The following is a 19,377-nucleotide window of genomic DNA, read 5'->3' on the forward strand; positions in this document are numbered from 1 at the left end:
TTCTAGTATCTTTCATTTTAACTATGACCTGCATTTCTTTTCTTGTATACTATTATTGTCCACTAAGAATATATCCATTGGACAAATTTTTTTTTTTTTGTAGAATTTTAATAGCATCCTAATTTATAGTTAAAATTATATAATTAGAATATTCATCGTGTTTAGTTGGAGTAGATAAATCCAAGTACTTGTCAATCTTAAATACAGAATTGAATTAACAATGAGTATTCTGTGTATATTTTTCAGATCTTTTCTCTTAGTTTCATTTTATAAACTTCTCTTGTGATCCTTCAGGGTTTTCCCTATCCTCATATTTCAGCTTCTCTCCTAGAATATCTTTCCCACTTTTATAACTATGACAATAGTTATATTTTCAGTCCTTATCAGCTTAATATTAAACTATTTCTATATTTCTGAATTTATAATAACCTTTCTCTTGTGTATTCATTAATAGCTTCTTTCATATTCACAAATTTCTTTTTTGTCCCTTTTCTAAAAATGTTCAATTTAAAAAAATTAATAATTTTCATATCAAGTTACACTTGATTAAACTTTTTAAAATTTGGTTTTTTGAATCTCCTAGAATATTTTCAATTAAATATGCAATCTTCATTTTGAATATAACTTTGCTACAGTAAAACTTTATCATATTTTGAAAATATGAGATATATATATTATATTATAAACTTATTAGGAAACATTATATAAACTATTGTGAAAAATTACATTTAAGTGTGACAATTAAATCTAAATTAATTCTGTAATTATATATTGTAAAATTAAATTTACATTGGCAAAAATCAAAATTTATCATGCTTATAAATGTATCTGTATGTGAATGGCTGTCTCTTTAATCTGAAATTTACAGTTTACACAAAGAAGGATAATTTCATATGATAAATACAAGTACCATATGAATGTAACTTGGGAAAAAGAAGTGTGTAAAGTTCTTAAAGGTACTAGTAATAATGTTTCCATTGTGTTATTTGACACCTCTATGCATTTTAATTTTAATTTGTATTTTTGTAAACTCAATATCTGTAATTATAATTCTGTAACTGTAATTCTAGAGCACTGAATATCTCTAATAATTCTGTAATTGTAATTATAGAGCACTGAAGAAGAACTGGAAAATGAAACCAGTTCGAAATGAATATGAATTGGAAATACAATAAAAGAGTTTCTGGACCTGACTTGCTGTAAGATAGTCTACCGAGAGATATATTTTTTGGATTAAAGAGACAACCATTAACTGAAAAAATATACAGCTACAATTAGTAAATTTAATGTATCTGTATGTACAAATTTGTACATCTCCTCATGGTCAGTTACTCTGCAACATGATTACTGTTTTCACCTATGATAACCTATGATAAACGAGCAATGCTTTATATGATCAATTGACAAAACTTTTTACATAGAACATCATAAAATCTTATTGTATAGTAGATTTTAAAATCAAAATTACATACGAGTTGTCAGAACACATCTTAAACTTTAAACAGTGTCCAATCAAAAAGTTCCATTTTATAATATGTGACTTTTTGCTTTATAATTGTGTAAGTCATTGATAAGTCCAACTGTAGAATATTCATTTTCACCTAAGCCAATCTTCATATCAAATTCTGTAATCATCATCTTAATATTCTTACATATCTACAGTGTAAAACAAAAAAAAAATTCTTTAGTAATAACTGAATTTAATTGTTTAGGCTTAAATATTCATTTTCATGAAACTTCTTTCGACTCACAGCAGTGTTTTATGACATCAATCAACTCAAAAGCAGTGTGCACAAAGCTGAAATTTTAGTCATGGAAACAGGAAAAAGTCACACAGTACCATATCAGATGAATAGGGAGCTTGTGAAACTGATTTGTTGAATTTTTGGCCAAAAATTCACGAACAAGAGCATTATGAGCAGCTGCATTATTGTGGTGCAAAATCCATGAGTTTTCTCACCACAAATTGCTTTATGCAAAGGACGCAAGATGTTTGAATATTCAATAACAAACTTCTTGTCCTTATCTGAAACTAATAACTTTAAACAAGGACAAGAAGTGTTATTTGTAAGAGTGATGATTTTCTGGCTAGAACCAATGAGTTTCTAGAACATTCTGGTTCTGTAAGTTTACAGAAAGACCCAGCAGTGACTGTCCTAAGAAAGACTTGGAGGATGTGTGCACTTCCATGAGTGGTAGCCTCTTTTCTAGGTCCTCTTAATATTCCTTCAAATGTGGCATGTCCTAGACTGTTTTTTGAGGCCAAGATACACAAGCCGGAATGGCCACTGTGCCTGCTAGTTAACAAATGGTCCCATCCAACATATTACTTAGAAAAGGCTTTTGCAAAGCATATTTCTTCTTTAATGCCTTGTAACTAGTTCTGCACTCAATGCCAAGACAGGCATCACTAAAGATCTTTCCTCCATGCCCACAAGTATTGATTTTATAAGATTGATGTGGTATCTTTATATCCATTGGTACTACATTTTGATGCAGTAATACTTGCAAACACTTTAGTGATCAGTCTTGTTCGTTAAGATTGGTCACTCCATACCTCAGGTATTAGATTTGAGGAAAGCACTTTATTCTAACTCAAGCGAAAATTCACACCAAAGGCATTAAGGAGCTTTTTAAGAAATATTTTATTTCTGGCTAGCACTTTTGACGTAGATATGAACGTCATCCTCAAGCAGTAATTAAAAACGAACAGATTTCGAACAGGTTTAAATTTAAACGATAATGGTATTTAGCCATTTGGAACATAACATAACATTAAGAATAAGTAAATTTAAAACATTAATTTGAAACATGCATAATATCGATGTGCATGCACCTTAATTTGCAGTGGAGATGGGGGGGTAGATGCAGAACTAATGTTTTTGTTTTTTAACCGTTTGTACAAATTAATCCAAACTTTGGGTAATTTGAGGGTGGGGGAGTTGCAAGGAGACAGCAGCATGGTGAGGACCAGGCCCCTTCCTCACAACGTCTGAGTATCACCACCCAGTTCCAAAGCAGTGTGTGGTGGTGCTGCACCACCAATGTGGATAGTTTGGTATGACAATTCTCCACCGCGACAGAATGGTGATGCTCAGATAGGCGATTGGCCAGCATTCTGGTGGTCGCGCCTATATAACAGGTGTATAGCCTTCATATTGGGTTTTGCAAGGGAATGGAATATATACCCAATTTTTCCAGGATGGAAACAGCATCCCTGTCGTTACATAAGGGTCTTCTCAGACTTTGGCGTGGGGCTATGGGTAAGAGAAATGTATTTTGCCTAAATATCCAGCAAATCCGGGCTGTGAGGCAGCCACAAAATGGGAGGGAAGGACAGAGTACTGTCCAGTCCCTTGGCCTCTGCAAAGTATTGGCAGGGAAGAGAGACTGTTTAACTCTGTTTTGAATATGGTTGTATGTGGCAGGATCATATGAGCATACCGCTGTGCGAATGGCCTCTAGCTCAGTGTTGATAAGGTGTTGTGTGGAAGTTACTAAAAAGGCCCTTCTGATTAAGGGGGCTATGGCTGCGTTAACGTACTGTTGTGGCTGGTAGGCAGTGGTGGGTATTATGGAGAGAATATTACCAAACTTGTGGAAGATAAGAGAAAACCAAATTTCCCTGGGATTTGAAGATGTGCAGGTCTAAAAAAGGCAATTTTTCCCCCAATTTCTTTTTCCCAGGTGAAACTGATGGATGGGTATATGCTGGTGAGGTAATGTTCTAATGCCAGGAAAGAGTTCTCTGCTTCCTGCCATGCCAAAAGAATGTCTACGTATCTCAAATATACCAATGAGTAAGCTACTATGAGAAAACTAAAGACCCTGTGCTCCACATGTCTCATGACCAATTTCACTAATATAGCAGACAGTGGAGAACCCATTGGGACACTTTGTTTTTGTAGGTACATCTTCCCATTGAAGCTAAAGTAATTGTGTTCTGTGATAAAGAGTAAGACTTCACAAATCTCCAAAACCTGCTGCGCAGTGAAGTCCTCTTTGATGAGTAAGGCAGTGGCATGCATGACTGCCTCAAAGCCTGGGTAAAGTGTATACTTCCAACTAGGTAGAGTACAGAGTATTTGTGTACTGTACCTTCTCATGGTACAGTATACAAATATCTTTACTTATATTCTCTTATGTTATTTTGGTGGGGATCATGCATTTGGTTGAAGCATGGTGTATCAATGGGCAGTTCTCAGGAATACCATGTGAAATTATTGTAAGAACACTTGAAAACAGAGTCCTTCTACATATCACCCAGCTTATATACTAAGTATGTGGATGATATTTTAATTGTCTAGAAGAACAAACCAGATTTGCAAATGCTTATAAAAGAAATGAACATTAACTCTTTTTGTCTAATGCTTTTCCTAGAGTAAGAAAGCAATGTATTGGAACACTATCTGAATGTTCTATTCTTTTTCAGTGAAGCCATTGCACAAAGAAGATTTGTTGTAAATCCTTTATTATGTTATTTTGAACTTGTAATGTTAGTTTTTCACATTCCTGTGACATCATACAGCAGTAGAGTTACAAATTTTCTTGTACAAAGAAAAAGACATTGCACAGACCTACAAGTGATTCTTTGATTCTAGACATTTAAATCTTTGATATAACCATTCATGGTTACTCACAGTGCTAACTCCTATGCCCATATATATATATGTGATCTATATATATAATAATAATTAATTCTGCTATTAATTTACAATAAACTTTTTCCATTTCAATATTGACTGTATCAATATTCTTTACTTTTTAGTAACTTAATTATCAAAATAAAAAATATCTTTAATTTTTGAGAAACATTTGACTGTCTAAAGTTATTAATTTATTGTCTCACATATGTATAAAACATAAATTCAAAAGGAAAAACTAACATTCTTCAGTTTCTATACAAATATTTTCAGGAAGTTGGAAGTATTGTTTTCTTCTGGTTTCTATAAATAACTAAAAAAAAGTGTTGTTACATTGAATAAAAGAAACAAAAAATTTCAAATATAAAAAAAAAAATTTCAATTTTTGTTTTTTTTTTACTTACTATAAATTTAACAACAGATTGTTGACAAAAATTGAATGGCTATATAAATATTTCAGAACTTGTTTTTACATATTTTAAATTTATTTCATTTCAAAGTTAAACAGGTTGATAAAATATAATTTAAAATTCAACATATTTTTTAATCTATAATTTGTTAAATCTCAAGTTTTAAAATTATGTTACAATTTCATTCAAATTTTTACATCTTTAACACATACAATCCTCTGATTTTCTGAAGATCAATTTGTATGAAATCTAACATCTAACAGTTTCATTTCAAATACATATAGATACAATGATTGTTAACTACCTAAAAATTATGTTAAATAGTTTCATTAAATAAATACTTTAAAATAGTTCTTTAAATTAATTGTATTAGGCATTCTTAAATTTTTCAAAATTAATCACCTAGTAATAAGTCATCACCAGCTCTAACAATATCTTAAATTTTAATATTCATTACTTAAATGTTTAGAAATAAAAATCATTTCATCTTCCAAAGCATCTGCATACTTTATATTATTATTTTTAGTTATTAATAATTTAATTAACAAATAGAAATTAAAAGCTGAAGTATTTAGACTAATTTTTTCAAGAAATTCATACTGGTATATATTGGGATTTAGAAACACACATCCAATTATACATATATTCACCAAATTTAAACAATTAAAATAACTACATTATGAAAAATTATTTATTTAATAATTTCTTTTCATATAAATATTTATTTATCTTTAATAAAGTATGTTAAGACAAGAACCTTTAATATATAAAATCAAACTGTAATTTTAATTATGCTTCTGAATTGATTTTTTGAACACAGTTTAGCAACTCATTAACAATAGAACAAACAAATAATTTATAAATTTGATAGTGATTCCAAGCAGAACACTTTTGAAAATGATACAGCTTTGTTATGAAAATATTTAAGTAATGAATTTTTAAAAAGTTTTGTGAATTTTCCATAAGAGTTTTCATCCTGAATTAGATTGAGATTTCCAATTAATGATAAATTAATATTAAGAAATACAATTTGCCTATAACAAACATTATATTTTTTTCATATACATATTTCAAAGCTTAAATACCTAATGAAAATATTTACAAATATTATTTTTATTAAAATAATAAACATGATAATTGAAATAAACACAAAATAATTTCTACTTAATATATTTTGAAACAAATATTTAATTTTAAAAAAAATTATGAAATTTTTTTTTGTGTAAGGTTTTTCAGTTTTTTATTACATTCTGCTTGAGGTTATAATTTCTATTTGTAGCTGTAACAAAATTTTTGTTTAAAAGTGTTATACATACTGTATGTACAAGAATATTTTCATAAATATGCATAAAGATTTTTTATATATTCTGCAAATATATTAAATATTCTGCACATTATACATAGTGAATTCATTTCTCCTTCATTTAAACTATTAAAAAATTCTTGTTTTAATAGATTTTATTATTTGCAAAATAAGTGCAACATAAGAATTTCTATAGTTAATTGGGTTACAATTTGAAAAAATTGTAGAGCTATAAATTCCCATTGTCATTCGTCCGCCTNAGATAATCATATATAAATAAAAAAAACTTAAATCACTATAATTATTAAGAGCTAAATCTTTGAGACAGAATGGAATTTTCATTGTTTCCTGAATTGAGACATTTATCTCACAATAATCATTTTTTTCTCCATAAAAATATTTTAAAATTTGATTTCAAATTTATGGTGTGTCTTAGAATCAAATAAATTTTTCTGCATTTACTTGATTCTAGACAAAAATATTGCATCAGGCTATATCTTACTTCTGCTATGCATTTGCTAAATACAAGTACTGTACATGAAAGCATGCAAGGCCATGCAAAGAAGCTTCACATGGTTTCTGGATTCAATTTTTTGAGTGTTCAGCTACTTCTTCTTTAAAGTATTTTAATCAAACAAAAAACGTTTTGAACTAATTTTGAAACACACTGATTTTGTAATTTAAAATATGCCTTTATTTTTCATAGGATCTGAAATAGGATTTGGCTCCATGAGAAAGGGAGTTGACTATATGACCACTGTGCCATTGAATAGTATATATGATACTGTGCCATTGAATAGTCTACTACCAATTACCTATATTTAGCTAATATGTAGCAGAAGCAAGATGCAATGTTTTTGTATACATCCTGTCTATTCTATGTATTGGATAGTTTTGTTTTTGTACTGTTTGAAGTTAATATAATATTGTAATAACTGATAGCACTATAGTGTTTGGTGTTAAAAAATCACTTACTCAATACTGGAGTGTAGTAAATTAACAATATCCTCAAAACCTGTTACCGGTGTGTTCTCCCATGATGACTCACAATAAGAAAAAAATTTTTTTTTGTTGTGAGTCGTTGTGGGAGAAGACACTGGTAATAGGTTTTGAGGATATTGTTAGTGTTTGGTGTTAAATAAAAATTTTATTATATGATAAAATGAAGTTTTATAGTACATAATTAAATATTTCAAAACCATATATGCTAAATTTCAAGTTAATTTGTAATACCTTTAAAACCAGAAAATAATTATTCACCACAAGTGTTTTTGGCCATGCTGAACAGCTTTCTTCAGGCTTTCAAAAAATAACAGTTCAACAGAAACTAGAATATAGAATAAATTTAAAGTAAAATTAAAGAATCATTGTAATGGCTACATTCAAACCAGATATGTTCTCCATAATTGGTTGAATCTAAACTATATGGAATGTCTTAGTGATTGGCCACATTTGAGACTATGAAATACCGTCTTAGTGCATTCTTGTGGTTTTCATATATGTGATTTTATGTATATGTTATGTTTATGTTTATACAATTTATAGTAAATAATCTTAAATGTAGCCAGTTGTTAAGATACTCCATGTAGTTTAAATTTAACCGGTTATGAAGGATGTCCCATTTGGTTTGAATGTAACTATTGCAATTATTCTATGTTCAATGATCCTAATTTCTGTTGACTATGCTATCTTTTGAAAGTCTGAAGAAGGCCCTTCAACAAAGCTGAAAACACCTACAGTGAATAAATTATATTCTGGTTTTAAACATGTTTGCATTATATTATTGTATTATAACCAGTAAGCTAATCTATTACTTTTATTCCCAAAATTGATAAAAATAAATATCTGTAATGAGTGCTTATCATACCAACTAGTAACCAATTATGCATTTTTACAGTTTTTTATTATTCATTGTATTAAAAAATAATACACAATAAAATTATTTTTGCTTAAATGAATTTTGGATTTAAAATTTAAAAGTTTTGAATTTTATATATAACTAGGATCAAATGTGTTAAGTTTATAAAGAAGAATTGAAAAGTTTTGTTAGTACAGTGGGTGATCAGTTAACGAACATAATCTGTTCCAAGACTTTGTTCACTATCAGAATTGTTCATTAACCGATTATCGATTTACCATAGGTTTTAATGGGAATTTAATTAATTCGTTCTGGAGACCCCCAAAAATAAAAAATATATACTTTCTTACTACGTTTATTTATATGTAATAATAAAAATACACACATACACAGTCTTGCGTTTTTATTAGTCATGTTTTTTCCGTTTGAAAGGGTTAAAGAATCTGTCTAATGTCAATTGCTTTTCTCTCTTCTTCAGGATTTTTTGTAATTAATAGCATTGCAATTGTAGAAATCCCCAAGCCTCAACCTGGTTTGGATGCCATTCTAAGACCATTGTTCTGACATTCTCCCACTTCTTCAAAGGATCTTTAATAACAGATATTGGCATTAATCCTCTTTTTTAGAAGAAAACATATCTCGCCGAGTTTCTTGGTGTTCTTCTGTCATCAGATCTATTTCAGGTTCCATTATGAACTCTTCAATGTTCTTTATTTTTCAGATGTGATCTTTGTTACTCCTTTAGCTGCTTGAGTCTTCTTGATTATATAGTATCTTTCTTAAATAAGATTGAACTGCGGCCTACTGTAGACCTGTTCATGCCATACTGCCCAGCAACATTAGGCATCTTCTACCCCACTCTCTACCTTTGCTATTATACTCTCATCTTTCGAAAAGAAAAACAGACGCAAAACTTAACGAGTGCCTACCTGACAGTCTCGCGAATACATAAAAGAATTGTTTTGTCAGAAAAATAAAAGACTGGAATTACAAGGGAGAGTTTCAAAGTTCGGAGGAATATTATCCGATCCATATGTACCGGCTTGAGCGTCAATGTCGACATCTCCCACACTTCGAAAAGTTTCAAATTGTTGCCCAAAGACAAGCGAAGACCAATCGGTATTCATTATTTTACGTCACTTCTTCTTGTGTTTGTTCTGTGGGGTGTTCGTTGTCAGAACATAAAAATCTTTTGCGAAAGTGTTTGTTATCCTATCTGTTAGTTAACCAATCACCCACTGTATTTGTAATTTATGTTATTCATTTATACTCATTTATTTTGCATCTAATGATTTAATTTTATAGTTTTCAAACTAATATTAAAATGTATATTAATTAATATATCTTATTTAATATTAAGATACATTAATGAATTTTTTAAATACTTAAAATTATTTCAAAAGTAGTATATTAGTAATCATTTAACACAGAATAAAATTATAAATTATTTTGTTAATAATTAACTTAGTTTAATTTGTTTATATTTTTTATTTAAAAATTACAGTCAAATAGCAGATCTCCATTAGTTTCACCCCGTGCCTCACCACAATCTACTCGTAGACCACCTATTTCTGGGCCTCCTCCTGTTCCTCCACGGCGAGCATCTCCAACAAATACTCCTGGGTTATCACCTGGTACTTCTCCAAGGTAATATGATTACGTGTAGATGATACTACTAGGCTTATATATGAAATTTAAATATCTACATTATATATAAATAAATAAATAAATATATTTATATACTTACAAATGTATTATGATAATTTAACTATTTTTTCCTATTCAAGTATTGATTTTATGAATTTTACTCATAGAAGCAATTTTTGACAATTATCAACTGACATGTGAGTAAGGAAAGTCTAAAAACAGTAATCTTTCTAAAACATAAATAAAATATAGCTACTTAAAGAATAGTTAATTATAAGACGCAAAAACATTTTTCAAAATTTTATTTTTATATATTCTATATTATTATAAGTGATGAAATAAATACATGAATGAAAATCTTTTTAATCTAAGTTATTTTATTTTTAAGTTCTATTAATAGAGATTGTTTGACTGTTTTTGACCTGACTTGACTGATTGTTTGACCATAAAAATCTCAATTCATCTCTTTTAATTAATGGAATGCTTCATGCAAATTTAAAAAATTTTGAAATCTCTTTTATCCAATATTTTAATTTTTAATAATATAATATAAAATATGATATTAAAATAAATAATAAAAGTTAAGAGTTAATTTTAGAGGAAGAATTATATTTTTTCTTTTAGATTCAAATATAAATAACTGGATACATAAAGTATATTACATTGTTTGAAAATATGTCTCTAATGTTTACTCTGAATGGCAAACAAGTATTTATAAAAGTATGATTTATAGTTCAAAACTTGTACTTGAAATTTTTTATAGAAACAAACTTAATTTCCAGTAATAAAAAATCTTTTAACTTTATGCTAATGTTCAAAATGTTTTTAATTTAATAACTTAGCAAATATACTTATATAAAAGTATAAAATTTTGCTTGCAAAACAAATGAATATATTTAGATGTTTTTATCCAGGAATCCAGGAATTTCTTCAACTGATGGAAGAGAAAATATAAAAATGCAAAGAAATTGCTAATTAAGGAAAATGAATGGAAAAGTTTACTGCCAATTATAGTCTGTCTGTGTTTTTACATAATGTTACTGAGTTTTGTTCTTAAAAAAGTATTTGCCTTTGTAAACATATACTGTTCACATTTTTTGAATCTCAGTACAGTATTTTATTTGAAAATGAAAGATTACTGGTTTTTAGTCTATTTTCTGATATGTATAATTTTTATAAGTAAGTAATGATTTTCAGAGAGATTTCAATCTTTTATTATGTGCTTAAATAATAATAATAATAAAATATAATTATCATTAGCCTTAATAGGGAATCAAAGTATTTTTTTAGATATTCAAGTATTTTCAAAACTTATTTATGATCTGAAAATTTCATTGTATCAAACACTTAATGAAACACTTTAACATCTTAACAGTGATGATGATTACATTTTTATTCATATGATTAAAATATGAAGATGGGATGTAATGTCAATATGGAATTTAAATGATATGCTAAATTTTCAAAAATTGTTTTATATTCTCTTAAATTAGTCTAAAAAGACAAATTTGTATGATATATTAAAGCCTTATGAAAAATCATTCTTGAAGCAAACTACAATGAAAACATTTTAGAAGTTACACTTTTTTATGTCAGTTTCATCATTTCATCATAATTTGAAACTGTATTCACAAGTATAAGTACTAATTTATAGTAAAAGTATTTTATATTTATTACTAAAATAAAATGTTTAGTTATTCTAATTAATAAAGTTTTTTATTTAAAATATTGGTGTAGGACAAATGTGAAGATGCTAAAAATATATATATATATATATATTTTATTTNACTCTGAATGGCAAACAAGTATTTATAAAAGTATGATTTATAGTTCAAAATTTGTACTTGAAATTTTTTATAGAAACAAACTTAATTTCCAGTAATAAAAAATCTTTTAACTTTATGCTAATGTTCAAAATGTTTTTAATTTAATAACTTAGCAAATATACTTATATAAAAGTATAAAATTTTGCTTGCAAAACAAATGAATATATTTAGATGTTTTTATCCAGGAATCCAGGAATTTCTTCAACTGATGGAAGAGAAAATATAAAAATGCAAAGAAATTGCTAATTAAGGAAAATGAATGGAAAAGTTTACTGCCAATTATAGTCTGTCTGTGTTTTTACATAATGTTACTGAGTTTTGTTCTTAAAAAAGTATTTGCCTTTGTAAACATATACTGTTCACATTTTTTGAATCTCAGTACAGTATTTTATTTGAAAATGAAAGATTACTGGTTTTTAGTCTATTTTCTGATATGTATAATTTTTATAAGTAAGTAATGATTTTCAGAGAGATTTCAATCTTTTATTATGTGCTTAAATAATAATAATAATAAAATATAATTATCATTAGCCTTAATAGGGAATCAAAGTATTTTTTTAGATATTCAAGTATTTTCAAAACTTATTTATGATCTGAAAATTTCATTGTATCAAACACTTAATGAAACACTTTAACATCTTAACAGTGATGATGATTACATTTTTATTCATATGATTAAAATATGAAGATGGGATATAATGTCAATATGGAATTTAAATGATATGCTAAATTTTCAAAAATTGTTTTATATTCTCTTAAATTAGTCTAAAAAGACAAATTTGTATGATATATTAAAGCCTTATGAAAAATCATTCTTGAAGCAAACTACAATGAAAACATTTTAGAAGTTACACTTTTTTATGTCAGTTTCATCATTTCATCATAATTTGAAACTGTATTCACAAGTATAAGTACTAATTTATAGTAAAAGTATTTTATATTTATTACTAAAATAAAATGTTTAGTTATTCTAATTAATAAAGTTTTTTATTTAAAATATTGATGTAGGACAAATGTGAAGATGCTAAAAATATATATATATATATATTTTTTATCATCTTCTATTTGCAACTATTTTAAATGAATTATTTTATCCAGGTTTTATTTGGTAATAAAGTTTTATTACACACTTTAAATTTTAGTGATATCATATTTATATTTAAAAATTTAAATTTTTTCTTATTAAAAAATCTTTTCTAACTACCTAACTACCTATGCTCTGCATGTATTTACAAAATTTTCAGAATCTGAACACAGTGTGTTTATTTGTTTGATGTAGTGAACTGTTACTACAATTTTTATAACATCAAAACTTATATGAATTTACAAGACAAAACTCTAACAAGGCTAAGTCATAATAGTGGAACTGATAACTTTTATTTGATAGCTGAGATGGTAAGCTTTACTTCTACAGTAGTTTTTTTTAACAGGATGCAATATTATTTGATTATTAAGTTTCTCAAATATCAAATTTATACAGTTATGAATAAGTATGGTTTAATTTTCAGTAAATTGTTCTGCAATCTTGCTATCTTTGTCAGTTTTATTAATATTTAAATTTGTTTTATGTGCAAAATATTGTTTTATGTTACTCATCTGAAAGAATTAAGACTAATATTTAAAATTTTATTTTACTATATAAATTACAAATATCTTTTAATTAACTTTTTATTAAGTTTATCAAATATTCTATTATTTATATCATTATGATTTTAAAACAATTATAATATGCAAATTTAGATCAAAATATGAATTAATAGCCATAAATTTAGTATTAATTTTAATTAAAGAATGTAACAGTTAAAATTTTCTAATTGTCAAAATGCTTTTATAAATACTAGTATAATTAGATGGTCAAAATTTTAAAAAAATTTTTACAAATATAATAAATCAAGAAATCTTTCAATAAAATAAGTATTCCATAAATTAATGTTGCTGACAGAAATGCAAAAGCTGGTATTTATAAGAATTCTAATGAGAAAATTCAGAAAAATAACAATTATTCAAAGTTATCAAAATAATTTCTGAGTAAAATTTTTAAAACTAAATTTATTAAAAATAAATTAGATTATTAAACAATAATGAACTTTCATAAAAGTTTTTTTGGAAAATATTTTTTTTTATCATTAAGTAATTTAAATTCAGTTATTTAGAAATCTTTATATATGATAAAAATATAGTTAATTTATCATAATAATTGCTATTTTTTCATGTTCAAAATCATGTTTAAAAAATTTTTAATAATATATTTAAATTTATCTGAAAGTTATAAATAAAATCAAAATTATTTTATCTTTATTATTAGAAATTATTGATTAATTAAAAGTATTTTATTTCTATAAAATTTACCAAATCTATTTTTAGAATTTATTCAGAAAAACACTTGCAGAAAATTGGAAATCAATATACCAATAACTAGGATTGTATAAACACACAACAACAAAACCAACACCAGCACTATGAAAAGAAAAAAATTTACTAACATTTTTGTCTATATAAAAGTATTAGGTAACCAAAAAAGTTCTGTCGTTTTTTGTGAAACTACAAAGTTTAAAGAATGTTACACGCAATACACAATAGATGACACTAAAATTCCAGCAATATGTTAATCAAGATTTAATGCTGACTCACCTTATATAAAGAGAAGTGGAAAGGTTATCTCTTAATATTATAAAAATTGACTTGAAGATGAGTACTCCAAACTCTGTAATTCGTGCTTGTATGTTGTATGAGTTTAAACTTGGAACAAGTGCTGTGCAAATGGCTCAAAAAATATGCCAGGCTTTTGGACAAGGTTCTGTTAGCACTCACACCACCCAAAGATGGTTTACAAAATTTTCTTCCGGCAATGAGTCGCTTAAAGATGCGCCATGAGAATGATGTTGAATTACAGGCTGCAATCGAAGAATATTCTGCTCAAACTTGTCAGATGTTAGCACAAAGGTTCTCCGTAAGTGATGAAACTGTCCGTTTACATTTGCATTGTCTTGGGAAAGTTTACAAGCTCAGTAAATGGATACTTCATCAATTGGCACCTGCCAATATTGTGCATATGGTGGACTGCAAATGGAATTGTTCACTATGAACTTATACCATCTGGCCAGACTATTACTGCTAATGTCTACAGTGACCAACTGCATTGAGTTCACCAATCACTTTTGAAAAAACCACCAGCTTTAGTGAACCATAAAGGCGTTCTTTTCCTACACAATAATGCTATAGACATCATGTTGCGCGTGTGACCTCTGACACAATTCAGACCCTTGGATGGGAACCTCTTTTGCACCCTCCTTATTTCCCTGACATTAGCCCTTCTGACTATCACCTATTTTTAAGCCTAGATAATCATCTGCGAAATTGACAGTTTAGAAATAGAGAGGTTATAGAAACGGAATTAGGGAAGTTTTTCAACTCTAAAAATCGTGACTTTTATAAAAATGGAATTTATAAGCTTGTTTCCCGTTGGGAACAGGTTATTGAATGTGAGGGTGGTTATTTTGATGAATAAATTGTGTTATTTCCTATACATTTTTATGTTTGTTTTCTTTCAACAAAAAACGACAGAACTTTTTTGGTTACCTGATAGATATCAGGCAAAAACGATATAGAACAAAATAGCTAAAACAAAAATCAAATGTTTTTTTTTTTTAGATGTTCCAATTGACTACATAATTAGAATACATTGCATTTTAAATTTATATGTTGTGTTTGGGATATAATTTCAAAATATGTATATTATTTAAATGATAAACAAATAATCAATTAATTTCACATTAATTATTATGACATAAATATCAAATATAATTTAAATTATCATTAATGCGAGTTGTTTGTGTCTGCGGAATCTTGTTCAAAAATAGAATGCCATGCTGTAGACAGTGTGCCTGTTTCCTTGAAATTAATAGTGACTCCCTGTTTAAGTGCTCGATAGATTTCAACTGCTTCCAGGCATTTAAGTTGTACTCTATCTGAAACCCTGTGTAACAATTTTATGTCTGCAGTTCATCCCACATGTCATCACTACCTGCATAAATTGCTAATGCCATAGTTGACAGCTTCTTTCTTATGCTCCTTCATCCTCACGGCCAGACCTCTTGCCATTGCTTCAATGTATAATAATGAGCGGTTGATTTGGTCATTAAAAACAGATACTGCATAAACCCCTGGAGAATAGGAGTCATGTATATTGTTTTTATCATTTCTGATGAGTGAAAAAATTGTCAGAGCATGTTAATATGTTAATGTATCTTAGTAGTCCTGGCGATTTCTCTATATATATTAGAAAGCGTTCTTTCTGTTATATGTGATAAATTTTATTCATTCCTCCTGTGGAATATTTCTGTTCCCCTTACTTAGATATTGTTTCATGAGAGATTTGACCAAAGATGACAGTTCAAGAAAGAGGATTCATGTGTTGCCAGGGACTTTATCCAAGACGATTTGTTTTCTTTTTCTCTCTCCTCCAAACAATGCATTTGGGCCCTTTTTACCAGAGATCAAAAAGTGGGTAGTGATGACATGTGGGATGAACTGCAGCCATAAAATTGTTACACGGTTTCAGATAGAGTACAACTTAAATGCCTGGAAGCAGTTGAAATCTATCGAGCACTTAAACAGGGAGTCACTATTAATTTCAAGGAAAAGGCACACTGTGTAAGGCAGTGTTTCTCAACGGGGGCAATATCGCCTCCATATGGGCGTTTTTCCACGTTTAAGGGGCAGTTAGTAACAATTTATATTTTGGGGTGCGAAAAGCAATTTTCTGGGCGATATAGTAAAACAATATATTAAGAATAATTGGATATTTTATTTGTTATATCGTACAATAATTAAACAAAAAGCATTATACTAGTCCAGGGGTGACCAACAGTTTTTGCCCCCAGGCTGAATTGGAAAGAAAACTTTTTCCATGGGCCAAACCAGAGGCTGCCCTAGGAAAATTTTGAGGTGGTGCAAGATCTCGTTGTGCTGTCACCCTTAGAGACTGAATTGTAGATAGAGATTACAGATACATCTTTCACATTATCATGCTTTATCAACACTCTACGCTGTACTTACAAGATTTGTAATGGAGGGTTAACTGTAAACGTGCAGTGATTCATTGACCTTTTTTTTTTTTTTTTTTGCACCAGAATTTTTCGTCAAGCTATTCAGACTTGAGTAGCTAATATTGAAAGATTGATCGCAGGCCACATAAATTCATTAGACAGGCCGTATGTTGGCCATGCCTGTACTAGTCACTAGTCTATTCAATGCAGTACAAATTTGGAATTAGCCTTGGCCCTCGGCATTGGAATTTTGAAGTGAAGGGGGGGCGATACTATGTAACAGTTTTATTGAAGGAGCAAAGATTCGTTAGAGGTTGAGAAACACTGGTCTATGGAATGGCGTTCCATTTTTGAACTAGATTTTGCCGACACAACCAACTCACATTAATGATAATTTAAATTATATTTGATATTTATGTCATAATTAGCTGCAAGGACCCGCTTCGCTGGGTTTTTATTTGTATGTAATATAGTTTTATATATATATATAAAAGTCTGTTTTTCTAAGTAATCTAGAATCTAGCTGCAAGGACCCGCTTTTCTGGGCAAAAAGTAACGATAGTGAAGATTAAGATAATTACATTATAGCTAATCTTACCCGTTTTCACAAAATGCAAGAATTAGGTCCCCCGTTTCCAGACTAATTAGAGAATTTTTACATTTAGTCAAACGAACTATTTTCAACGTTTCTGGAACGTTTACAATCGTTCTATAATCGAACCAATATTCGAATTTTATGTTCGAATTTAATTCGAACAAATTCGAACAAAACGTTCGAAATAGAAAGCCACTTTCAACTACTTTCGGCCTCATATCTCCCGCACCCTTATAGCTATCGAGTCGCAACCACCCTATGCACGAATGGAGACTTGGGGCTACTACCACATACAAACACCATTCACGTGCGATGTGTAGTTTTGGCGAAAAAGTGAAATATAGGGACATACATGTCCATTTTTATATATATATATAGATAATTAATGTGAAATTGATTATTTATTTGTTTATTGTTTAAATAATATACATATTTTGAAATTATATCCCAAGCATAACATATAAATTTAAAATGCAGTGTATTCTGATTACGTAGTCAATTGGAACATCTAAAAAAAAGTGTTTGATTTTTGTTTTAGCCATTTTGTTCTATATCGTTTTTACCTGATATCTATTTTTATATCGACGAAAATGTTAGTAAATTTTTTCTTTTCATAGTGATATGTTGGTTTTGTGGGTTGTGTATTTATACCAATAACTCTACACCTTATATACTTTTCAAAAGTTAGTTTTGTAATTTATACATTTTTAACCTGAGGCAGACTTCTGAATGGGATCAAAAATGCTTGTATTAATTAAAATATTGCTAGAGAAGTATATAAGGTGGTAGAGTTATTAGAATTTATTGTCAGCATTCAGGCAAAAGCCACCAATTTTAGACCTTTTACATTTGAATATTTCTATAACTTTTTCCATAAATTATGTTACTTATGTAAGAATATGTTCTTGTTCATTTCTTATCAGAAAGATGAGTTTAAAATAAGAATATTTTCAAAAACAATCATATTTATATAATTTATTTATTGTATACTAATATATTGTATACTAATATTTCTCAAATTTCTCTTGACTTCATCACACTAGTTAGAACTAAAAATATTTGAAATACTATATCAAATAAAATTGTGGTAATATGTAACTATAGTATGTGACAAAAAATTGCAACAAATACAATGCCTCTTCACATATTTATTTCTGAATCAAATCACAAAATTTGTTCACAGCCACAAACTATAAACTTGACCCTTATGATTAGTTATGAAAGTTAGCACTTAATCATTGCTCTGTTCTTGTCAAGTTGATGAATCACAAGTAACTCCACCAGCTCAGCATCAATCATGTCCCAAACCTCTTGCACTTTCATGATGAAGTTTTCTTTTTCAGAATCTTGATGCTTCATCTGGTTCTTGAAGATAGCCCACAGATTTTCAATTAGGTTAATATCAGGGATTAAGTCTGGCCAGTCCAGGACAACAAAGTTGTGGTCCATGAACCACTGTTGTGTTGACTGCACAATATGTGGCCATGCATTGTCTTGCTGAAGAGCATATTCTTTTGGCTAGAGCAAATCTATCATCTCCAAAAGACATTAATGCTAGATGTTTTGCTAATGTTCAGTGTTAATGGATCCACAGATGATTTTGAGTGGTGTGGTCCCTCAAGAACTGATGCTGTCCTGCACCATGACAGTGAATCTATGCATTTGCATTGGCTTTTGTGCTGTTTATATCCCCATGGCATCAATTTCTTTCAGAACAGCTTGAAATAACTCTCATCAGTAAACACTACTTTGCTTCAGTTCCATCAAATTGGCCATGGCCCAGAGTACATAATGTACTTTGTGTTCAGCTGTCAGTATGAGTACGTTGAGTGGTTGCTATTTTTTGATGCTGATATGTTTCAAGTAACACTGGATGCATGTGGCACTCACTTTTGGCCCTCCCATTCCTTTATCTCTGGCAATCTGATGCAAAAACTACTTTGGATGAAACAATGCCGGTTGTGTCATTTGCTGACAATCTGTTTTCATCCTGATCTTGGTGACTATTCTGGTCCAAGTCTATGTTTATTTTTCTTTAACATTCTGT

General features: G+C 28.7%; 1 protein-coding gene across 3 annotated transcripts in view; it reads left to right on the forward strand.

Moving 5' to 3' along the window:
- LOC111625166 (E3 ubiquitin-protein ligase CBL-like) overlaps positions 1 to 19,377 on the forward strand; it is a 179,498-nt gene that overhangs the window by 116,473 nt on the left and 43,648 nt on the right. For all 3 annotated transcript variants that reach the window (XM_023368218.1, XM_023368216.1, XM_023368217.1), the window contains one exon: positions 9,719 to 9,861. In XM_023368218.1, coding sequence (XP_023223986.1) covers positions 9,719 to 9,861 — 143 coding nt within the window. The remainder of the gene's footprint in view (positions 1 to 9,718; positions 9,862 to 19,377) is intronic.

This window comes from Centruroides sculpturatus, unplaced genomic scaffold (assembly GCF_000671375.1).
Source record: "Centruroides sculpturatus isolate CEXI.00-Female unplaced genomic scaffold, Cexi_2.0 scaffold258, whole genome shotgun sequence".
Taxonomy (NCBI): Eukaryota; Metazoa; Arthropoda; class Arachnida; order Scorpiones; family Buthidae; genus Centruroides; species Centruroides sculpturatus.